This window comes from Ictalurus furcatus, chromosome 8, assembly GCF_023375685.1.
Source record: "Ictalurus furcatus strain D&B chromosome 8, Billie_1.0, whole genome shotgun sequence".
Taxonomy (NCBI): domain Eukaryota; kingdom Metazoa; phylum Chordata; class Actinopteri; order Siluriformes; family Ictaluridae; genus Ictalurus; species Ictalurus furcatus.
In genome coordinates, this window is record NC_071262.1 from 7,508,325 (window position 1) to 7,533,929 (window position 25,605).

The following is a 25,605-nucleotide window of genomic DNA, read 5'->3' on the forward strand; positions in this document are numbered from 1 at the left end:
GTATCGCTGCTCATGTTTATTGACCTTGTGTTCGAGCAATAAAGACGTTGATCTGCACCTGCTCCCGCCTCACCTCCCTGTATCGTAACAAGTGTCTTTTGTTCTTTGATCATACCTGAAAGTCTGAAATTAATGCTCAGCCTAAATAAAGTTATGAAGGCTATCATTGTTAAAAACATTTTTATAATTTCCCTATCACCATGATCACAATATTATATTGCCTCTAAGAATAATTCAAATCACTAATTTTTGAGGATTTATTTAGGATTCAGCATTATTCCGCAGCATTAAAAATGAACATATTTTGACAGTTCAATTCTAATAAGAATGTCACTACACATAAATACATAAGAAAGCATTCTTGTAGCAGGTGACATCTCATTTTGCAAAGGGTATCACTTATTTGAGTCAAGACTTCTAAAATGATGTATGTACATGGTCAAGTTTTTAGCTTTTTCGATAGGCAAGCATTAATGATTCCTTCACACTCTATTCCTGTATATGTTTGTCCAGTGTGAATTATAGGTGTACAGGGTTTTGTTTATTTAATCCCATTCCCGGCATCCCAAAGAAATTCTGACCAATAAAGCCCACTCCTGCAATTATTGCTATTGTTTGCAATAAATAGAATTTTTTTGCACCTGCTCACAATTCTTTCTAATATAAACATTTAATTTCCCCCTAAATATAAACAAATGCCATGCTAAAACCCAATATGCTAATAATAAACATGGCCTTTCTTCGTCCCATAAGCTTCATATGTACCACATATAGCAAAAATACAATACAGCAAAAATGTTCTCTTTCTCTAAGGCAGTCCAAGAAGGACACAAAGGTGTGTGTGTGTGTGTGTGTGTGTGTGTGTGTGTGTGTGTTTTAAAACTACAGTTTTTATATAAAAAGCTATAAGAGCTAAATGCTTCCTTTTGGTAAGGTGTGGGCATAGCATTCATAAGCTGCATTACAAATTATGTAATTGGAAGGTCCTCAGTGTGTGTGTGTCTCCCCTATCTCTGAGAAAAGTACTCCAACACAATGCGCAGATGTCCTAATCGATCCTTCAGTGAGGTAAGAGACAGAACTGTTGTCTGATAGGCTGGATCTAACTGGAGCACAGATAACAGCCACCAACACCAGGCTGGACCATCAGCAGATGCCTGCCAAAATAAAATAAATAAATAAATCATATAATAGCTTACAAAAATTAAGGCAGCATATGGAAAGGTATGGGTATCAAATAATTTTTTTGATCAGGGCACAAGCACAAAACAAGGCATAAGATCACAGCAGCATAGATTTTTGGTTAGGGCTGTGCCATAATATATTTATCGTCCATCACATACCAGTACAATTGCGCCTCATTATAAAAATTTGTCATCCTACGATATTGACGATATAGTTGATGACGTTTTTACACATCGCAATGTGGGCATCTCACAAGTAGAATGAGTGAGATGACAGACAACCCTAGGCGATGAAGAACAATTAATTCCCAAAAAAGGAGTGGCAAAAATATATAAAGTGGCTGGCTTAGACTGAATACATTATTAAAAGTGTGGCTAAATATGCTGCAATATCGAGATCCTTTAATTTTCTTTATGAAGCTTTGTCTTCTCTGCAAACCTAAAAATGGAGGCTCCCTTCGAGCCTCTAACATGGTTCACTTGACCAGACATTCCTCATGATACAAGCAAGACATGCTTTAAGAAGTTCATTCTATTTAAGTTCATTCTATTCTAATGGTAGGAAGAACTGGTTGGCATAAGAATGCTTTATCCATTACATGAAAAATTTCATATCAATATTTTTGTGATATCATCATAAACAGAGGGACTTGAATACAACCTCTAGCATGTTTTACTTCGAATGCCAACTGTCCAAAATCCACAACCATAGTTAAAAAAATAGTCAAGCAGATAAATTTGCCAACATTAGGCCAATCCAATGATCTAAAGGCAAGAAAACAATAAATAAGAAAATGATCAGTGATGAATACAGAATGGATATTTGAGAATCAAAGGCCAATTTGGGCATATTTTAGTTCCACTTATTAAGCACAACAACTTCCAGTTTAACCAATTTTTAAATCAGATAAAATAATTTAGTCTATAATTAATGACTATTTGGGAGAAGTAACCTGATTATGCTGACATGGGAGGACATAATTAATGTTATATGGCTTAGGGTTATGTGAAATGGGCAAGGAATTTTGTAAATTTTTTGCATGCATGTTCAAACCTGAATGTTATCCTCTCTCTCAGGCATATCTCCATACTGGTGGTTGATCTGCTCCCGGATGCGGCTATTGAGTCGTTGGTACCACTCCCTGGCCTGCTGATACACACTGTCATGGAGGCGTTGCAGCATTTCAAGCTCAGCATCATGTGCCTATATGCCAAACATACAAACGCACACACATTGTACTTAAATTGACAGTATAAAAGCATCCGGATTCAGCCAGTGAGCAACTTTCACTCCTGTTATTGAAAACATTACTGCTTAGAGATCCTGAAATAAATATTTCTATAAATCTGACTAAATGCCAGCTTGCATAATATTAGCTAGATTGTAATTTAAGCTCAGCTGTGAAACACTGTAAAAGGAGACCTTCTGGTCTTGCAGGTACTCAATGTCTGCTGTGTGGTAGCCATCCCGCTGGCCTCTCCGGAGCACACGGAATCGGCTTCCTCCCACTGTTTCGACGTAAGAGCGGCCATCAGGGAGCACATTCTGGTCCAGAATCTCCAGCATGCAGCCAAAATCTGCAAACCTGAGCCATGCCAAATACAGCAATTCAGACATGTTTTGACTTGCGTGTCATTTTGTATTGACCTAATTATTTAAATTATTATTGCATTTACTGGGACTTTTATGAAATACAGTTACAGTTAGAAACAATACATTATATTACAGTTATAAAACAATTACTACAGAATAAAAAAATACAGTTCTGATCTGACAGACAAATGCTTCTTGATATCGCAATTAAACTAAAACACATTAAGTAAGCTTTTCAGGCACACATTATGTCTGATTTCAGAAAATTACTATGTCTGTAGATTCTCTAGAATTTTCTTAATGATTGAACACCATTTAAATAGACATTCAAAAGATTTTTATCTGCTCACAAAATATCAGATAAAATACAGTATCTCACAAATGTGAATACACCCCTCACATTTTTGTAAATATTTGATTATAAATTTTCATGTGACAACACTGAAGAAATGACACTTTGCTACATTGTAAAGTAGTGAGTGTACAGCTTGTGTAACAGTGTAAGTTTGCTGTCCCCTCAAAATAACTCAACACACAGCCATTTATGTCTAAACCACTGGCAACAAAAGTGAGTACACCCCTAAGTAAAATGTCCAAATTGGGCCCAAAGTGTCAATATTTTATGTGGCCACCATTATTTTCCAGCACTGCCTTAACCCTCTTGGGCATGGAGTTCAGCAGAGCTTCACAGGTTGCCACTGGTGTCCTCTTCCACTTCGGGAGGGAGGGTGATCCCCTCCCTTCAGAGACTGGGCCGCAGGGCAGTATTCCAGCATGATAATGACCCCAAACACACCTCCAAGGAGACCACTGCCTTGCTAAAGAAGCTGAGGGTGAAGGTGATGGACTAAACCCTATTGAGCATCTGTGGGGCATCCTCAAACGGAAGGTGGAGGAGCACAAGGTCTCCAACACCCACCAGCTCCGTGATGTCGTCAAGGAGGAGTGGAAGAGGACTCCAGTGGCAACCTGTGAAGCTCTGGTGAACTCCATGCCCAAGAGGGTTAAGGCAGTGCTGGAAAATAATGGTGGCCACACAAAATATTGACACTTTGGGCCCAATTTGGACATTTTCACTTAGGGATGTACTCACTTTTGTTGCCAGCAGTTTAGACATTAATGGCTGTGTGTTGAGTTATTTTGAGGGGACAGCAAATTTACACTGTTACACAAGCTGTACACTCACTACTTTACATTGTAGCAAAGTGTCATTTCTTTAGTGTTGTCACATGAAAAGATATAATCAAATATTTACAAAAATGTGAGGGGTGTACTCACTTTAGTGAGATACTGTATATAATTTGACTGGTCATGCGGTGTTCCAAGAGTACTTATATATAGTATAATGGCACTGTGACATTTCACTGTGTGTATCACTCCACTCGTCTGTGTTCAGTTCTCAGTTCGTAGCAGTTCGCTACGTAGCATTCGTAGTTCATAGAATTAGCCACATCAACGGTGGACATGGCAAAGGATACTTTTCAGGAATATAATTTTTGGCTTAAAATATGAAAGCTCATCAGTCGAAGATGAAAAGGAATAGGGAAGCCAATTTTACTGGAAGCACCTTTAACAGAAATGTACAAATCAATGTGAGTTAGCTAACCAGCATACTATAAAGTGAGTGTGGCTTCTTTGGGCTTTATTTTGGTTGTGGAGCAAAAATACACAGAACATTTGGCCATATTGTTTCCAAAATGTCAGAACTGTTGTATAAAAGTAATATTCACACTCACAATCGTGCGGTTGTACTCAATATCGGTATGGCTGTGGTTACATACAGTACCTGCACTGCGGGCTCACTCCTAGAGCCAAATCATAGCAGTGCTGATATTCAGTATAACTATTGCTCATGCAATATTGCTTAAATATATAGCACTGTACAAAAGTTTTAGGCACATGCAATGAAATGCTGTTGAGCAAAGGTGCCTTCAAAATAATTAAATTAAATGTTTCTACATTTAAAAAAAAAAAAAAAAAAAAAAAAAATACCGTAAAGAACAGTAAACATTAGTAAATGAAACAAAGTCTTTTGTTTCATTTGGTGTGACAATAAAATAAAAATAAAAATAGTAATCTCTGGTACAGTGTTTGCAGTTTTATAAGGAAATTCTCTGGAAAGTTTTATTGAGCATCTTGCAGAACCAGTCACAGATCTTCTGGAGACTAGAGTGACTGTTGCACTTGCTTCTTATTTTTGCAGCAAAACCCAGCAGCCTTCATTGGGGTTTTTTTTGGTCTGAAAATGGTCTCTTAGATAATATGCTGCTTTCTTTAATGACATACAAACATTTTTCTGTAACATTTAATTTTGTGCTAGAAAACTAATGTTTGGGAATCTAAAATGTTTTTTGTACTGACTTGATAATGTGGAAGTCATAATAAAAAACTCTATAACAAAGTTTGTACTAAAAAATAGGATGCCTAAAACATTTGCACAGTACTGTATATTTTTAAGATAATCAGTGTGTAATGATAAACTCAACTGTCTCTGTATGCTTTTCTAGTGTAAAATCTGATTACCCTTTGCCGTGCTCATAGTTGCACATGCCAAATTTCTTGGTGCCGGTCTCTATGCATCGACGCATCATCAGCCTGTAGCGTGGCTCAAAAACATGCAGTGGGCATGGGATACCCGGGCAGGCCACAGTACACACAAAGATTGGAATGTCTTTGGTCAAACTGGACAAGAAGAGGTTGTGGGAATAAAAGGTCACAATGAGGTGAAGAATGACAGAAAAACATTTCTGATGACACAGTTTACAAATTATATACTGACATGAACAAGAAAATCAAAGGTTTTAACACTTCTTAATCATTACATCATTTGTCTGGCTTTCTATAAAAAAAAAAAATCACTCTTTTTTCCCAAATGATATGCATCATGCTACATAAAGTGGATATAAAATATCTATGCACTCTTGTTAAAATTGCAGGTCTTTGTGATATATGAAAAAATGTTGATGCATTCAATACTTATTTCCCCCACTGTGTGTGCGTGCATAAATATATATATATATATATATATATATATATATATGCACGCACACACAGTGGGGGAAATAAGTATTGAATTCATCAACATTTTTTTCAGTAAATATATTTCCAATGAGGTTATTCACATGAAATTTTTACCAGACATCAGTATTAACTCTGCAAATATAAAGAATTCACAACATTAAAGTACATAATTAAAGTTATATATTATAAAGTGGAATGACACAGGAAAAAAGTATTGAACGGACCAAGAAAAAGCAGTTCTCCAAGGCAAGGAATCAGCTGAAATCCTTAAGTAGTTAGAAAGTATACCTCCTATCTGTGCAAAGTGATATCAGCTGGGTTAGTAAATTGATGGTTTGTAAATTTTTGTTACCAAGGTTCATACAAGAAACACATCATGATGGGTAAAACAAAGAGCTCTTCCAAGACCTTTGCAACCTTATTGTTGTTAAACATATTGATGGAATCGGATACAGATGTATTTCAAAACTTCTGAATCTTCCAGTAAGCACCATTGGGGCCATTATCCGCAAGTGGAAGCAACATCACTCCATCATCAACCGACAATGCACAGGAGCTCCTCGCAAGATTTCTGACCAGGGAGGCAGAAGAATACAACAGCCAAGGACCACTCAGAAAGAGCTCCAGAAACACTTGGAGGCAGCAGATACTATCATCACAGAGAAAACAATTGGCAATGCACTCCACCATCATGGCCTCTATGCACACTCACCCCGCAAGACTCCATTACTAAAGAAAAGGCATGGTGAAGCATGTTTAATATTTGCTACAACTCATTTGGACAAGCCTATGAAATACTGGGAGAGTGTAGATGAGTCAGATGAGAGCATAACTGAACTTTTTGGCTATCATACTACACACCATGTTTGGAGAGGAAATGGCACTGCACATCACCCTAAAAACACTATAACAACTGTGAAGTTTGGAGGTGGAAGCATCATGGTGTGGGGCTGTTTTTCATCACATGGTAATGGTAGACTTCATATAATTAAAGGAATGATGAATGGAGCCCTTCATCAGGAGATTCTTGAGAAGAATCTGCTGCCATCCACAAAGATGATGAAGATGAGATATGGGTGGATTTTCCAGCAGGACAACAATACAAAGCATACAGCAAAGGAAACTCTCAACTGGTTTCAGAGAAAAAAAAATCAAGGCGTTAGAATGGCCCAGAATGATTGAATCAGGTGAATCCAATTGAACAACATTTAAAGACAATATTTTTGGAAGAATGGGCCAAAATCACACCTGAATACTGCGGCCGATTAATTTCTGGCAAAAGGGCCACAGTTACTGTGCCGTGACAGAGAGGAGCCACCATCACCATATGTGCTACAATCTCCAACAACGGTGCATTCCTGCATAAATGTGAGATTGGCCCCTACAACACCGACTGCCTTCTCCAATTTTTAGAAGACCTTTACGAAAGACAGGTGCCAGAGGCAGAAGGGGGACATGTGGGAGATCACGTGCCAGTATATGTGATCACATGGGACAATGTGGCATTCCACCATTCCCGTGCAGTCACAGCCTAGTTTGATGCCCATCTGAGGATGATGTCCCTTTTCCTTGCCCCTTACTCCCCTTTCCTCAACCCCATTGAGGAGTTTTTCCCAGCCTGGTTTTTGACCATCGTCCACAGGACCAACGTCCCTCTGTCATGTTGAAAGATGTAAGGGAGTAGAGTACGGAGGCAGGTGCAGGTAAAGACGTATTTATTAAAGGGCAGGCAGACAAATCCAAATCGTAATCCAAAAAAACGTAGTCAAGACAGGCAAAGGGTCGGGCGCTCGGCAAACAGGCATAAACGGGGCAAAGCAGGAATCAAAGTCTCGGTCACAGAAAACAGGGTTAAAAACAAAAAACAAGAAACATGAACTGGGAGCGGAAAAACCAGCGTGGATTAAATGAACTAATCTAAAGTTTAAACTAACTAGATCTATAAAGGAACATATCATTAACAACGTATCTAACTATATGAGATCTCTATCTAACTACATTAACTATATCTAATACTCCACACCGTGTACTGGGAGGTACACCATTCTTGATGCAATGGATAAAAGATGCCAAGACATCACAGCTGAACACTGCCAGGGGTCGATAGGGCATGCCAAAAGATTCTTCCCAAAATGCCTTGCCAGAGAAGCTATCAGGTGTGATGTGGATGAGAACATGTGGCCAAATTCCGGATGGGGCAGATTAGAAGATGACTTCTTCTGTAGCTTTTTCTGTTTGTATATTTTGTATTGATAAACGGCAGCTATATTGCATATTTTTGTTACATTGCAGTAATGTCCTGTTGCAAATAGAGCCTTTACTGCAACAATTCTGTCTTAGTCTTCTTTTTTTCATAAACCGTAAATACTATAAAGCTACTCTGAGATTGGTCATTCATTTTTTGTATTGAATTTCTGCAGCAAAAGAAACAAAATGCATGCATTTACTAAACCCAACAAAACAAAAATGTAGAGAGGCTTCAAAAGAAACTGCAGTGCAAAGCACAATCTATGATCAATACAATATACTGTCTGTTGTATAAGGGAAGACCTGACACATATAAAATAATGCAGTTTCTGTAATTCCATCTGATGTTAGGGTTTTTATGACATTGTGCTATGATTGACTAAGTGTTCCTGTTGGAAGAAAACATATGTTAGTGTTTTGGTAGACATAGTTTATTGTGTTAGTGTATTATTGTATTTTGAAAATGAGTGTTGGAGTTTAGTTTACAATGTGTGATTTTCAGCATGAAATTAACCGTTTTGCCAATTGTGTGTTGTAGGTGTGTTTGGTGCGTTAAGAGTTCAGGAAAATTATTAAAAGTATTGAAAAAATTGTCATAACAATTGTAAAAAATTGTATTGTTTGGATTTCTTTATACGTGTTGATCTCGTGAGTTAATGCCAAAGTCAAGTGAATAACCTCATTGGATATATATTTTTTGAAAAAAAAATGTTGCCGCGTTCAATACTTATTTCCCCCACTGTATATGAATGGCCTAGTCAGAGCCCAGATATAAATCCTATCAAAAACCTGTGGAATGACTTGAAGAGATCCCCTTTACAATGTGATAGATATGGAGCATTTTTCAAGGATGAGTGGAATCAAATTACCAAAACAATATGTGCTAATTTGGTAGACTCTAATCCAAAAAGACTGAGTGCTCTATTACAAGCAAAAGGTGCTTTAAAAGAGTATGAGTTAAGGGGTGTGCACACTTGTGCAATCACACTTGTGCAATTTTTTTCTTTTTTTTTTCACTCCTAAAGCATTTCTATTTCTATTTTGTTTTATCACTTGAAGATGGGAAAAGATCTGACATTATTTATCTTGGTTTAATTTTTGTACATCACAAAAACCTGCTATTTTAATAGGGGTGTGTAGACTTTTTTATACACTGTAGGTCTTGTTTGATTGTATTGTCTCTGGCTCACTTGGAAAGCTCAGCCATCTCAGCATCATGCACCTGTTTCCTTTCAGCCAGCTGCTGGGGGAAGAGTCGGGTAATAATCTCCTGCAGCAGAACCGTGGGGTTGTACTTCCTATTCTTGAAATACTAGTACAGGAAGTGAGAAATCAATTTTTATTATCTACAATAATAGAGGAGGACTGGTACTGCACAGAAGCATAGTTTATATTAAATGTGCATTTATTTTTACTGCTCTCTGAAAGGCCAATCCTCTAGCTACAAAGAACACGCAGAATGGCTTAAGGACATTAGAAAACATCTGGGTTACGCATGTAACCCTGTTCCCTGAGTAGGGAACGAGATGTTGCGTTTAGCATGACACTATGGGAGGGTAAGCAGTATGGTGGGTGGCTGGCTGGATGGATGGATGGTTGGTTGGATGGATGGATGGGCTGGCTGGATGGATGGTTGGTTGGTTGGTTGGTTGGTTGGTTGGTTGGATGGGTGGGTGAATGGATAACACTTTGGGAGTGCCCTCGCACGACCAGCATCTGAACGGCACCTTGTGTAAAATCATGCCTATTTATAGGCCTGCCGTGATCAGGTGACGTGGCAATTAAGCGTGTCGCGTGATATATATATGGCACCTGTGAACCGCGCCGTCAGCCTCTATTATCTGAAGCAAAGACGCAATTCACAGGCCTACCCTGGTATGACAAAGCTACGCAACATCTCATTCCCTTCTCAGGGAACAGGGTTACATGCGTAACGCAGACGTTCCCTTTCAAAGGGAAATCCATGTTGCGTTTAGCATAACACTATGAGAACGAGAATACCCACTCCGTCATACCGAGGGTACGGCCTGTTCAAAAGGACCCAAGCCTGAGGGTCACTGCAAGACACTCGAGCCCGGGGCGGAATGAATATCCAGGCTGTAAAATTGAATGAATGTGTGTGGCGTAGACCACCCTGCAGCAGCACACACATCCTGTAAGGATACTCCGTTGGACAGAGCCTTCGAGGAGGTGACCCCCCTAGTGGAATGAGCCCTTATGCCCAGAGGCGTAGCGAGACCGCGCGCCTCATAAGCGATAGAGATTGCTTCTACTATCCAATTAGAGATGCGCTGCTTTGACACAGCATCACCTCTACTGTCGCCACCAAGCAGACCAGCAGCTGCTCCGACTTACGCCACTGGACGGAGCGTTGGATGTAAGTACAGAGAGCCCTTACTGGTGCATTCTCTCTTGTTCCGGTGTGAGGAACAGAGGAAGGCAGAAAGCCTGCAACACCTCAGGCTGAGCAGCAGATGTAGGCACTTTAGGAATATAATCTGGCCTAGGATAAAGGAAGGCCTTGGCGAATCCAGGGGTTAAGTCAAGGCAGAAAGGGGCAACAGAGAGAGCTTGTAGATCTCCTACTCTCTTGAGAGATGTCAGGGCAGCAGAAGAGCTACCTTTAGAGTCAGAAGCTTCTCAGAGGCTGACTCTAAGGGCTCAAATGGGGAACCTGACAGACCTTCCAGGACCACAGAAAGGTCCCAGGAAGGTATGCGCAGCCTGCAGATGGGCCTCAGCCCCCTGACACCACGCATAAACCTCGAAGTTAGAGGATGTTGCCCCACAGAGGCTCCATCAACAGGGGCGTGGCTGGCCGAAATGGCGGCCATGTAAACCCTGATTGTAGAAGGAGACCACCCCACTGAGAATTGTCCTTATAAGAACTCCAGGACTGTAGCTATTGCGCAGTTCACTGGGTCTATTTGGCATTCCTCACACCACAAGACAAAAAGCCACCACTTGAGTGCATACAATTTCCTCGTGGATGGTGCTCTGGGGTTCAACATGGTCTCTACAACCTCAGTTGTGAGACCAGAATCTATGAGCTGGTGCCCCTCAGGGGCCAGACCCACAGTTTCCATAGTTCCGGCCGAGGGTGATAAATTGGCTTGAGACAGTAGATCCGTGCGGATGGGAATCTGCCAAGGAGTGCCCTCTAGCAGGAATATTATCTCTGAGAACCATATTCCAGCTGGCCAATAAGGTGCTACTAGCAGCAGACGTAGACTGTCTTGGCGAACTCTCGCTAGAACTTGTGGGAGCAGAGCGATCGGGGGAAAAGCATACACATGCAGTCCCGCTTGGCCAAACCTCCGCCATTTGGATTCCACCACTTGTGGATGGAGCCACCAATCCCTGGGCCTCAGTTGCCCAGAATGTACACTGCACTCACTGCCAAAACTTTCCCTTTGCCCAGAGAAGAATTAGTTGCACCTGACTGAACAGGGGGCGTGGATATAATCCTCCCTGGTGGTCAATATATGAGACCACCGCTGTGTTGTCTGTAAACACATGGTGACCTCTAAATTGAGGAAGAAGGAATTTCAGTGCTAGAAATATGGCCCAGATTTCTAGGCAATTTATGTGCTGCTCCAGATGAGGGCCGCTCCAGAGACCGTGAGGTGGACAGCTGTCTAAGACCGCGGGGGTCTGTCTAAGACCCCCAACTGTCTAAGACCCCCAGCTGTCTAAGACCCCCAACTTCTCAGCCACCACTGAAACGGTCTCCTGTGCAATAAGCCCAATGGTATGACGTTGGCTGCTGCTGCCATAAGCTCCAATAGTCTCCCATAGAGACTGGAGGGGATGCCAAGATCCAGCTTTATCTTGCTCAATGTTGATAGGATTGACCCTACACATGTTAGGGATAGAAACACCCTCATCATAGTAGAATCCTCATAACCCCTAGAAAAGTTGTCCACTGCACTGGAGAAAGCATACTTTTCTGAGTTTCAACCTGAGCCCCAAGCTCTTCATGTGGGTGAGAACAACATCTTGATGTTGAACTGCCAGTTCCCTGGATTGTGCTAGAATTAACCAGTCATCCAGGTAGTTTAATACACGGATGCCCTGGAGTCACAATGGAGCCAGAATGACATCCATGCACTTTGTGAAGGTGCAAAGGGATAAAGGTAGCCCGAAGGGAAGAACCAGATCTTGGTATGCGTCGCCTCCAACGCAAACCCCAGGAACTTCCTGTGACTGGGCGATATTTCTATGTAGAAATATGCACCTTTTAGATCTATCATCACAAACCAGTCCTCAAACTGAATCTGTGGAACGATAAGTTTGGGTGTCAGCATCTTGAACCTGTACGTCCGAAGAGTACAGTACAAATGACGCAGATTTAAAATTGGCCGCATACTCCTCTATTTTTTCCGGACCAGGAAATAACGGCTGTAAAAACCTCCCTCCCTCAGGGAACGGGGTACATGTTCTATGGCCCCTTTGTCCAAAAGGGATCCTACTTCTTGCACTAATGTTGGGCTCTGGTCTGTGCTGACTACTTTGGTGAGCACACCTCCGAACCGGGGGGGGGGGGGGGGGGGGGGGTGTTGAGCTCTGAACTTGACCCGGTAACCCTTTTCTATGGAACACAGAACCCATGGAGACACATTTGGCAGTAGTTTCCACACTGCCAGATGGTCTTTAAGTGACATTAACTATTCCACATTCTATTGGAGGGAAAGCATCAGATTTTTGTCGCCCTGTGACAGCTCGCTGACCAGGGAACACTGAAAACTTGGGACAGCCTTGGCTAGGGGAGGCCCTACAGTAGCACTGGGGGCTAACTGCCCTAACAACCTCATGTCCCCTGATACGTCCCTCCACAGCCCCTCAGGACCGCTCCTCTTTGTCTGCTTGGCCTTTATGACCATTCTCAGATCAGGCCTAGTAGCAGGCCGCGACTGTGGCTGCCCGGTTCCCCTGGCTGTCTGCGGGGGTAGGCAGGCTGCCATACTTGCCTTCTGTGTCTCCCTCACACTAGCGCTGGCCCGGGCATCCACGAGTGAACTCGACACAACAGGGAAGCAATTGGCTGAATGCCGCCATATATCGAGCTCACTCAGCAGGTCTGCTTGGTAGGCCTGCAACACTGTCACTGTCTGCAGTGACCCACAAGCAAGACTACTACTGTACAGGCCTTGCCCACCAATGCCACGGTGGCCTTACACGGCAAAGCTGCCCCCCCCCCCCCCAAGTTACCTGCCGTCGATGGAGAGAGGTAGCTCGCAAGTGCCTCCTCCACCTTCAGCATAGCTAAATAGCCATGCCGTTCATTCCCCACAATGGCAGAATAATCCAACATCACGGGGTTATAAATATGGCTTACGCATGGTTTTCCCCCAGAAGCCTGATATTTTGTCATGCACTTCTGGAAGAAAGGGGAGTTTTCTGCAGTGTGAGGGATTTACTTTCACTGGGGAGAAAAAAGCTCATCCAGCCTTAGTAATCACTATATGCTGCTCTCAGTTTTTAGCACACCCTTCTGGCCCCTCGGAGTCAGAGAGGAATTATTACTATTATATTTGTGTGTGGGTTTTTAAATTTTTTTTTGGATTTCCATAGCGGAAGGAGGAGTCGCAAAATCCAGTGGAGAGCCGGACCCGAAAGACAGAGCAAGAGATAGAGCAGCGCTCGTCTCCGGCTCCTCTTCAGGATCCATAAGAGATCCCCCGGACCTGAGACGGCTAGCTGCCTCGGCAGCGGCCAGCCCAGATTCGTGAGGCTCTGAAACCCAACTCACTTCGGCTTCCGAGAAGAGAGCGAGTCGCGAGCGGAACTGCCGTTGCATGCTGCATCCTTAGACACTTCACACAGAAAGTGTGCACTACTCCCTGTGATGAAACGGGAACAAGGTGTAACACACTTCCTGAATTCTCTCACCCATATTTTTCTCTCTTGTTAATTCCTTTTTTTCTTCTCTTTTTTTAAAGGGATAGAAAAGTCCAGAGATTTTGAGAAAAGATAGAGAGGAAATGAAGCGTCTTTTTGTTTCTTTGCACAAACAACCGACATGCAGTCTCGCTGAAGATAATAAGGCTGACGGCGCGGTTCACAGGTGCCATATATATATCACGCGACGCACTTAAATGACACGTCACCTGATCACAGCAGGCCTATAAATAGACATGATTTTACACAAGCTTCAGATCCCAGTCGCGCGCGAGGGCATTCCCATAGTGTTATGCTAAACGCAACGTGGAGTTCCCTTTGAAAGGTAACTAAAATGAGACAGACGTAGAGTATTATTAACTCTACAAACATGATTTTTATACCAAGTGACTAAATGTAAAAAACTGATCAGTGAGTGTTTGAGGTTTTAAGGTTGCTTGAGACTCACTTCCTGTAGTGCTTGTTTACAGAGTGGACAGCGGAGGTTATGGTCAAGACTTCTCTCAATACAGTTCTTGCAGAATGTGTGGCCACATGGTGTTGTAACTGGATCATAAAACAGCCTGAGGACCAAGAACCAAGAAACAGAAACACACAAAAAAAATAAGCATACATAATGTTGTCTGCATCATACTGAATACATTTAAAATACATAACAGCATTATGCAATGTCAGTAAAACATATATACTGAGATATACAGTACTATGTGATAATAATACTATGGTAATTATGACTTCAGGGAATAATATATTAACTAATCAATGCGAAGACAGTACACTACTAGTGGCAATAATTCCAGAGGTTATTTTGACATATAACTGCACTGACCTGATGCAGAGGGGGCACTCAAAGTCAGATACAGTCAGGGGGGATGTCTGCCAGTCCACTACCAGATGCAAGAACACCAGAAAAAGATAACCTTGATTTCATTATAATACTCAACACGTAGACAATGAAACTGTGGGCAGTTCTAACAAATGTGATAAGATCAGTTTAGTTAAAAAGTTGTGAAATTTCGTCATCCTTGTGTGTTCATATGCTCGGGTTTCTGTGTGTGCAGAATGGAAATATATTTCTTATCTTTATGCACACATTTCACTTTAAACTTTAAATGAATGTCTTATTGATGCCAACTATTAACTGACAGAGCAGTGGTAAAGTGGCTATATGATCTTCCCACCTCTCATCTGTATATCCTCCTTCTTTACCATCACATCCTCACTCTCTTGGGCTGTGGAAAGGAAAGACACAGGCTGGCACAGGCTAAAGCAGCACTCAGTATTGGAGTTGTGCTTGACTTGAGATGTAGTCTGCTGGAGATGGGAAGAAAGACTGGTATGTATGAAGCCACTCAAAATAAAAGTTTGTTATTAATTGGCAAATTTGGTCTCAACCAATACTGATATAAACCTTATGTATGGGTGTTAATACAGTCAGTTGTTTTACAATGTGGAAATCATTTTAATTTGTCTGTGGCTTCTTGTCATTTTTAAATGCTCTTTTCACACACTCAGCTGCGGTCATCCACACAGACGGCTACGAAGCATTAATTGCCTCTACCATTTCAAGGCAAACTGTTTTCTTTTGCACTCTTTTGTGTTCTGAAATACTTTCTAACACATATTTACTCCAAGTTTTCATTCTTAAGTAGACTTCGGAGACTATTTTGAGAATAATTCTCAGACCCTTAATACATATCAGCCCTGGTTAATCAACATATTAAATAAGTGCTTACATCAAACAAGCTTGTTTTCATTCATATCCAACTTTAGGTCCTTTTAAATGGTCATGGTCTTTTCTAAATACCATATTGTCATCGCAATCGCATAATGAAGAGTAGAGTGGAACTGGCACGAATACAGTACAATAATATCCAAATGGTACAACAACAGACAGGCTTTTTATTTTTACCTGCTCACAGTAAAACTTCTTGTCCAGTTGGTTCCAGGGTAACTTCAGGCCCTCAGTTGGTGAATAACCAAAAGTATTAGTTTGTGAACTGCAGTTTCTAAGATAGTCATTCACAATTTGCAGGATCTGGGGCACCTCCTCTGGTGTGGGCATACCCTCCATCTCCAAGATCTAAACATCAACAAGAGAAAGCCAACATAAATCAAGTAATGACAAATGTTTGACAGATTCCTGTTTTGCTACAAGCTGAATAACAGAATGCATTATAAGTGTGGGCAATTATAATAATAGACAATTAACCTTAATGTATTGGGATAGATAATAATTCTTACATCCTTTAGAAATAGTCTGCATATTTCTTAAAGACGTAGCAGAGCAGAACTGCTAATAAAAGAAAAAAAAAAAAAGATTTCTGTAAACAAATCTTTAAATGCTTGTATCGCTGCTGTCATGTAACATAACAATTCATGTTATCTTTTTTTTTGTCTATGTGAAATTGTAGGCAAACACCACTGGTGCATTCTAATGGAAGTGAATACACGCTTTTGACATGTGGAGGTGTGCACAAGATTATGGGTCATGAGATTAAGATAACACTTAATTAGGGAAATTAAGAGTGTTCCAGCAGCATGTATAAAAGGTAAGGCACAAATACACATAAGAAATAAAGTAAGAATAAACCACAGATAAGATAAAGTAAAATAAATATTGAAAATATTGAAAAATTAAATAAAATGTATAGCTAAAATATAAAATGTTATGCATAGCAGAGCTATAAATAGTAAACCTATATACATCTATATCTATGCTAAGGTGCAAGAAGTACAGCATATTGTGTTGCAGTTCTATACAGTGTAATAGTTATGTATACAGTATTATACATAGAAGAAATAATTATTCATAGATAAGGTATTATCCACCGATGAGGTAGTGAAGGTTGACATATTGTGTCCAGTGAAGATAATGCATAGATGTACAATGAAGCATGGATAAAAAGATGGATTAGAGTGCTGAGTTGTACAATTTGATGGCTGCTGGGAGAAATGACCTGTGAAAGCGTTCCTTCCTGCAGCGGGACAGGAGCAATCTGTTGCTCAGTGTACACTTCTGTCCCTATAGTGTTTTATGGAGTGGGTGGAAGGGATTCTTCATAATCACTTACACCTTTTCCAAAATCCTCCTCTCTGCCACCATCACCACCTGTGTCCAGTTTAGCCCCCAGGAGTGAGCCATCATTTCTAATGATCTTGTTCATTCTGCTAGTGTCCTTCAATGAAATGCTTTGCTGAAATTTCCCACTTTTGCAGTGGGAAATATGGAATGGATTTTGAGCATATATCATACAGTGTATATAAAAAGTCTACACACCCCTGTTAAAATGGCAGGTCTTTGTGATATAAAAAAATGAAACCAAGATAAATCACGTCAGAATATTTCCCACCATCAATGTGAAATTACAACGTTTTTAAATTAAGTCAAATACAATCAGAAACATTTTAGGGAAAAATAGGACAAATAACAAATTTACAATAACCTGGTTGCATAAGTGTGCACACAGTTTTATATGTGCATAGTGTGTTACTGGGTAAAACTTTTTAACCAACTTCATGCTGTTGGAAACTCATTTAATTGAACAGGGTTTGCAGTAATCAGGCCTGGTTGTGTCTAATCCAGCTGAACCCTGTTATGAATGCAGTTTCATAGATTTGGGGAATTAGTAACTATGGGGGCAAATACATTTTCACACAAGCCCAGTTAGTACTGGACTTGAAGGTTTTTGTTCAATAAATAACATTATCATTTAAAAATTGTATTTTTATATTTTATTTTAATTTGTATTTTTTATTACTCTGGTTGCCTTCGTTTTACCTTAGATTTTGTTTTAATTAATGATGCAATTTAGTATGAGAGATACTTTTTCACAGCACTGCATGTTTGGTACAAAAAAAACATACACATGGCGAAGCATAGTGGTGGCAGCATCATGGGCTGCCACCACCATGGGGTGGTGGGCTTTTCATCAGCCAGAACTGGGGCTTTCATCAAGGTGGAGGGAATCGGGCTGTGCACAGGAGATGCCCTTAAAATTTGACAGATCTAAAATGTTGTTGTAGGAAAGTGTGGGGAAAATATTGCCAAGATGTGCCATGCTAATAGACGCTTACCCAAAAAGATTGAGTGGTGTAATGAAATCAAATGATTCTTCAACAAAGTATTAGTTTAGGGGTGTGCACATTTTTGCAACCAGGTTATTTTAAGTTTTTTTTATTTTTCCTGTTTTTCCCTAAAATGTTTCTGATTGTTTTTCAATTAATTTTTATATGTTATAATTTCACATTAAGGGTTTTTTAACAGGGGTGTGTAGACTTTTTATATCCACTGTATATTGTTTTTATACAAAGGATGTGAAGGAAGACACTGAAAATGATTTTATTTAAAACTGTCTCATTTAATATTCCTTTTAAATATCAATATTTCCTTCATGTGTTGACAATTACTAAGAAGAGACTACAAAATGACACTGTAATTCCATTTAGCACTGGCCACTAACCAAATTTTCCATGGGTTTTGCCTTATTGACAAAAATCACCATTCTTCTTTTTAATCCCCATTTAAACACTGTTTCTGATAACATAAAAAAAACTAAGATATCAGATTGTATTGTTACCATATACTGTACATTTTCATAACATTTCACTTTTTTCACAAATTATGATCAGTAAAGAGCTTAATGGTAAATGGTCTACACTTATATAGCGCTTTTTTAACCTTAGTGGTTCCAAACCGCTTTACACGGGGTCTCATTCGCCCATTCACACACACACACTCACACACCAATGGTAGCAGAGCTGCCATGCAAGGTGCTAACTTGCCATCGGGAGCAACTCGGGGTTCTGTTCAAGTTGGTACGGTCTGTGTTGGCATAAGACAGTTTACATCCCATACCTTCCTAATCTTGTTCTTAGCAGCAGCAAATTCAGGTTGTTGTTTTAGACAGTGATGGAACTGCATGAGAGCTTCAGTCAGTCTCCCCATCTCCAGCAGCACATTCCCTTTTTGGAAGAAAGCCTAACCATGAAGGAAAATGGTCACAAGAGGTTCAGACAAGCAAGCCTTTACAGAAAATGTAATGAATATAACACATTCACATATTACATCATTGTATAGCGTCACTAAAACACACTTGTCCACATGCTCATGCTTTTGGAGTTTGCTAAAGACCAATAAATCCAAAGTCTGTGATGATGAACTTACTGAATGACATTTCTGATCACTACTTTAAAATCTTTATCAAAAATTATGTATTAAAAACTGTTCATTGACCATTGTACTGCTGCACTGGTATGTGCAGCTGTTCAAAACAAGCTACTCTCTATTGAAAATAAGACAAGCTAATGGCAGTACAACAGTCAAATTACCCTTCCTGCATATTTGAGCATCAGATGTAACAATAACATTTGTGTAAAAAACATACATTATGTACGAAAACAGTCATAATTAATTTTTACATGACCATTTTCCAACTTCTCCTTATCCCTATTAAACAGGCTGTATTCACAACTGAAATGGGGCACACTACACCACTGCCTATAACATGGATAGAACTGTCTAAGAAACTATGGGATATAATTTGGGATTTACCTATTGTTATTCCGGTTCCGGTGACAGGGTACGCTGGCGTGTTTTGCTGCCGCTCCTGTTACCGTTTGTTTTGTTTTCGTTTGTTATTTTAAGCCATATTTATTTATTTTTTAAATAACCGCGAGTTTTTTAAGTTACATTGTCTTTAGTGCCGTTACGATTGCGATGTGGTGGTGCCATTTTATATATTTTGGACTGTAGTTTTTTATTTCTGTGCTTTACCTGGAATAACCTGCAGCGTGTAACTTTGAATCAACGCCTCGGCTCGGCTGCGTGTGTGGATTGTGTGTGAGGATTGTACGACTTTGTGCTCTGGAGTTTCACTCGCTCTGGCCTTGCGAGTGTGCACTCACCGACCATGGCGCTAAGGTACACTACACGCCAGCTAATGAATCTAAAACAGAACTGTTATTGCCTAGCCAAAGACTCTTACAATCTCTGTCGAGATGCTGGTCTGCTACGTCCTAAGCGATATATCCATCAGGGTTTGAGGCGCAGTCTTGCGGTCTCATCCTCTCCTAACATCTATGTCCCTATCTGTCGCCGTAAGACCAACAAACTGCTCCATACTGATGTTGATCACAGCAATTTAATATCGGTTCCCCGCGTGGAGATTAAACCACTGTCATCTCCGCTTCAGAGCCAGGCTTATGCCGCATTATTCAATGCGCGGTCTGTGAATAACAAAGCACTGCTTTTGTCGGACTTTCTTACAGATAAAAAGCTGGACTTGTTGTTTTTAACTGAAACCTGGCATAAAGAAAATGATGGGCTCCTGTTTAACCAGATCACTCCAGCGGGCTTTGGAGTATTAGATCTCCCGAGGCTAGAGGCGGAGGCATTATTATTGTTTACAACCTGAAGTTCAACACAAGCGCTGTGTGTGTTCCCCAGTTTTCATCATTTGAATGCCTGGTCTTGAGTATTTCCGCTCCTGTATCCACCATCATCGCTACAGTCTATAAACCACCTAAGACTAAGACACATGCAGCTTTTATGTCAGAGTTTGCGGACTTCCTATCGATGTTGAGTATGAAGTTTGACAGAATTGTAATTGTGGGATATTTTAACATTCATGTGGACTGTAGTGACTCTGTGGCGGCTAAGGAATTTCTGTCGCTAACTGATTGTTTTAACTTCACACAGTTTGTAACTGACCCTACTCATAACAAGGGTCATACGCTGGATCTTGTGATTGCTAATGGCTCATTTGTATCGCAGTTTTCATCTATTGACATTGGACTGTCTGATCATTCAGCTGTCTTTTTTAACCTCGAACTGTATCATTCAAGTGAGCCTACCATCTGAACAGTAACCTTCCGGAAGTGGAAGTCTATCGATCACACAGCTTTCTCCAATTCTGTGGTTTCCATCCTAAGCGATCTTCATCCCTCATCACTGGAGGAGAAAGTTCTGCAGCTAAATTCCACTCTTGCTGCTAATCTTGACACTTTTGCTCCTCTAAGGTCACGTAAGGTCACATTCACCCGCTCTGCTCCCTGGTATAATGACAATCTGTGCTCTAGAAAGGCTGTATGTCGGAAAATGGAGCGAAAATGGCGCCTTACTGGACTGAATGTCTACTATTAAGCGTGGAAGGATCTTCTGGGGGATTATCGTGCACTACTGGAGACTGAAAGATCCTCTTACTTCTCTCAGGCTATTGTAAATAATCAAAATAATCCCAAATACTTGTTCCAAACCATAAACAGATTGCTTCAAGTTAATGCTATTACCACTTTGCCTGTTTCTCAGCAGCTCTGTGATTCTTTTCTACAGTTTTTTAATTCTAAGATTGTTAATGTTCGCAAAGAAATTTCTTTTAACCCTGACTGTGCCACTTCACTCCTTCGTCCATCTGGGTTCACTGGTGCTTCTTTCACTCATTTCCCACTGCTTAATTCTGAGGCTCTCACAAGGGAGGTATCCAGCATGAAATCTACCACTTGCTTGCTGGATCCAATTCCTACGAATTTATTCAAATCGTGCTTCGCTGTGTGGTGCCCTACTATCCTCAGCATTATAAATGAATCACTGGAGACTGGGGTCGTTCCAGCAGTACTAAAGACTGCTGCTGTTACACCTGTACCAAAGAGAGAAAATGTTTCTGTGGATGATTTTAACAATTTTCATCCCATCTCAAATCTTCCGTTTTGGGCAAAAAATACTTGAGCGTGTTGTTGACTCTCAACTCTGTACTCATCTTACAACCAATAACCTCTTTGAACCCCTTCAGTCAGGTTTTCATAAATTTCACAGCACTGAAACGGCGTTGGTCAAAGTCACCAATGACTTGTTGATGGCCTCTGATTCTGGAGCTACCTCACTTCTTATTCTTCTTGACCTTAGAGCCGCCTTCGATACTGTGGATCATGGTCTTTTACTTACCCGCCTTGAAAGTGTTTTTGGTGTGTCCGGGACAGTTTCAAACTGGTTTAAATCCTATTTTACTGAACGTTCCCAGTTTATTTCTATGTGTGGCTTTAGGTCTGACACTTGCTCGGTGCTCACTGGTGTTCCTCAGGGTTCAGTTCTAGGCCCTCTACTCTTCAATATTTATCAATCTCCACTTGGGCATCTTCTGCGATCGCAGCATTATTATCATTATCACTTTTATGCTGACGATACCCAAATCTACATTCACTCTAAATCTGGTGAAAACATTGATGCTTGTTATCTTTCTGACTGTATTTCTGAGATAAAAACATGGATGAACAATAACTTTCTGTGCCTGAACAGCGGGAAAACTGAGGTTATGCTTATAGGTTCCCGTAATCAAATTCGCAAAGCGGCTCCACTGTCTGTTTGTTGATGGCTCTGTTTTAGAGACCCAAAGTAAGATGAGGAACCTTGGTGTAATTTTTGACCCCAGCCTCACTTTTGATTTTTTTGTTCAGGGCACTGTGAAGGCATCCTTTTTTCACCTCAGAAATATAGCCAGACTACGCCCAATGCTAAACTTATCTGTCGCTGAAAAGTTGATTAATTCATTTGTTGTCACACAGCTGGATTACTGTAATGCCATTTTAGCCGGAGTTTCTAAAACCGCAATAAACAAACTGCAATATGTTTAGAACTCTGCCGCCCGGATCCTGTGACCATATTACTCCTGTTTTGAAGTCCTTACACTGGCTCCGGGTCAGGTTCTGTGTCGATTTCAAGATCATGATGTTGACATACAAGGCATTACATGGATTGGCTCAGCAATACTTATCTGGTTTATTAATCCCTTACACCCCAAATCGCAGACTGCGCTCCTCACAGTGTAACTGTTAACTGTTCCACAAACACACCTAAAATCTATGGGTGACAGGGCTTTTTCTGTCTATGCTCCTTCACTTTGGAACTCTCTTCCTCCTGAACTCAGGGAAGCCCAGACTTTTGGCATTTTTAAAGCTCTTCTTAAACTTGCATTCGACTGCTGATATCTTTTTAGATTGTTTTATAATTATTTTTATTATTAATGTTGTTGTTTTTGTTCTTATTAACTTTTATTTGTTTTATTTTTCTGTGGACTGTGATTTTATGTACAGCGCTTTGAGAAGCTGCTTTAAAGGTACTTTATAAAATAAAGTTTATTATTATTATTATTATTATTATTATTATTATAAATAATGGCTTGGTCAAGTCTAGACAAAAAAATAAACCTCAGATGGTCATAATAACCAATATGTCCAATAACAATCCATTAACTGCTACAGTGTGAGTGGGCGAAGCTAGCCGAATGTGAAGAGAATGGTCGGGTAAATTTTAACATGTTTGTTTCTGTGATGTTGAAGAAACAAGACTTGGATTGTTTTTATTGTTTGTATGTTTTAATGCCACTAGATGGCAGAGGCATTATGTTCTCGTTAGCGGATACCTCAAGAAAGAGTGGTTGAATGTTTGTAGGGTTCATATGGAATTATCCCTGTATCCAGCAGTGAGTGGAACATTTCAAACTTAATATGTATACAAACTACAATAAGCTCTTTTATTTCAGATAACTAAGGAAAATCCATGTTTCCTGAATCTTAAAGAACGGGGATGGTTTAAGATGTGAAATAAAAAACTTAGGAAAACTTATTCTAGAGCAGCATTCCTATTTTATGATGCACTGCCAATATACAGTACATTAATATTTATTTTCAAACTTAACAGTTAAGTGAATAAAACTGTATGAAACAATTACAGCCTTTCATGAGGATATAGTGATGGCAGATTATACTTTCAACTAATGCAGCAGGTACTAAAATGCTGATATATGCTTCCTCTAAATCAACAAGCCAAAAAATATTTCCACTGAGAACACAATCAAGTTTTTACCTCAGCCCAGTTGGGCCTGGCAGAGCACAAATCTTCCAGGTCACGGAGAGCTTCGGAAAAGCGCCGGAGCCCTATGTTGGCCTCTGCCCTCCATGCTTTCATTCTCAAATCATCAAAAACTGAAGAAAAAGTTGAGCATAAAAAGAGACAAACAACAACAACATATAAATTCTGTTTAGATTTCTATTTTGTTTTCTTCTTTGTTTTTGAGTGTTACGTTATTCAAAATGATGGCAGGTGCCTACAGGCATGTTCTCAATAGCATATGCTCACAGAAGTGTTCCTCCCACACTTGCAGAAGAGAATCATTGCTGTCCAAGTGCAGCACACACCTTTTATTTGGAGTTGGACTGTGTAAACAATCTATGTAATAGAGTTAAGTGTAACTGTCCCAGGGTTTAGGTTCAGAAACATAGAGATAGATACCTTAAGATATGTTACAGAGTAGGACAAGGGTGCTTAACAAATGTTGTTAAACATGCAAAACAAGATTACAAAAGCAGCGAAATACACCGTGAGTACAGGACATGGACATGCAGAGCCCTGCCTGTCATTGGAAAATAAAACAGTCTTTGTATGAGCGTAGGGTAAAAGACAGACTTCACTGGAAAGCTGATTATGCATGCATAATTATGTAATCATCATGCACCCACTCATATTTCAAGACACCAAATCACTCAAAATGAAACAATTACCATAAAGGCACAATTAGGTTTTAAGCAGCCCAGCAGATGGGCTGATTAAAGCAACAATCTAATTAGGTTTTAATAATATAATTGTTATATCACTTATTGTGCACTATTTGAATGCCTGGTGACTTGGATGCCTGGATTGCTCATTTATTTACATTTCATAAATTCAGTTTAAGTACTCAAGAAGCCAAATAAGAATGTGGGGAAACAGAACTACTTAACATACATGGCCAATATAGGGCATTATTAATATCTGTACATATCTGAGTAATTTCACCAAAACACAAAAAAAAACAAAAATGCAGCTACATGCCATACTGACATCAGATTATATGTCAGCCGTGTCTGTAAACTGTTACGCAAAGTGATGGTAAGCTTTTTGCATGCGCTACAAATGTAGGGCATGCAAAAAGCTTACCATCAATTTGCCTAACATTTTGAGTTTGTAAATACAAACCGTAATTACAATGATGAAGAAAGTGACCACAATGAAAACCATACATCTCACCACCCTCCATAATTCTGTGTATGTGCTCTCAACCTCGGCCAGCTTAAAGATGCAGTGTGCAGTTCAGACATCCACTGTGTGAAGCTGCTGATGTCAACATGGCACACTTGGCTAGCAGATTTAGACCCTGAGTCAAATATAACACAAAACGTTTGCAGCCTAAATAACCTGCTAGCCTTAAACACCTTAAATGACCAGTCTTCTTCCCCATTGCTTGTCTACACCCAGATCCATGTTCCAATGCTCACAAAGGATCTGGTAGACAGGGAGGGTTTTCCTCTGATGTAGGCCCTAAACAGTGCACCCACCACTAAACCACTACCACAGAGTTTATGCCCATGAATGGCAGGGGATTGCAACAAGGTGATGTACAGCTGTAAACATTGCTTAGGCAGCAACTAGTGGGTCAGTGTTCACAATGTCAAGAAATTCTACTTTTGCTTTCAGCTCTTTCTTATGGCTCAGTCACATGCCCCATTACAAAAGCGTGTGCATACTTCTGCAACCAGGTTATTTTAAGTTTTTTCTTCTTTTTTTTACCCCTTCCTTTTTCATGAACTGATATACCTGGACGGGTTTGGAATTGAATTTTATTATTT

The 25,605-nt window shown here is 40.2% G+C and overlaps 1 protein-coding gene across 2 annotated transcripts in view; it reads right to left on the reverse strand.

Annotated features, from left to right (window-relative positions):
• Positions 1 to 243: 243 nt before the first annotated feature.
• Positions 244 to 25,605, reverse strand: part of lonrf1 (LON peptidase N-terminal domain and ring finger 1) — a 31,155-nt gene continuing 5,793 nt past the window's right edge. For both annotated transcript variants that reach the window (XM_053630479.1, XM_053630478.1), the window contains exons 2-12: positions 23,807 to 23,925; positions 18,806 to 18,928; positions 15,860 to 16,030; positions 15,129 to 15,261; positions 14,777 to 14,834; positions 14,396 to 14,510; positions 9,237 to 9,358; positions 5,302 to 5,460; positions 2,608 to 2,770; positions 2,239 to 2,388; positions 244 to 1,157 (exon numbers count right to left, since the gene is read on the reverse strand). In XM_053630479.1, the coding sequence (XP_053486454.1) occupies positions 1,008 to 1,157; positions 2,239 to 2,388; positions 2,608 to 2,770; positions 5,302 to 5,460; positions 9,237 to 9,358; positions 14,396 to 14,510; positions 14,777 to 14,834; positions 15,129 to 15,261; positions 15,860 to 16,030; positions 18,806 to 18,928; positions 23,807 to 23,925 (1,463 nt within the window). In that variant the 3' untranslated portion in view covers positions 244 to 1,007. The remainder of the gene's footprint in view (positions 1,158 to 2,238; positions 2,389 to 2,607; positions 2,771 to 5,301; positions 5,461 to 9,236; positions 9,359 to 14,395; positions 14,511 to 14,776; positions 14,835 to 15,128; positions 15,262 to 15,859; positions 16,031 to 18,805; positions 18,929 to 23,806; positions 23,926 to 25,605) is intronic.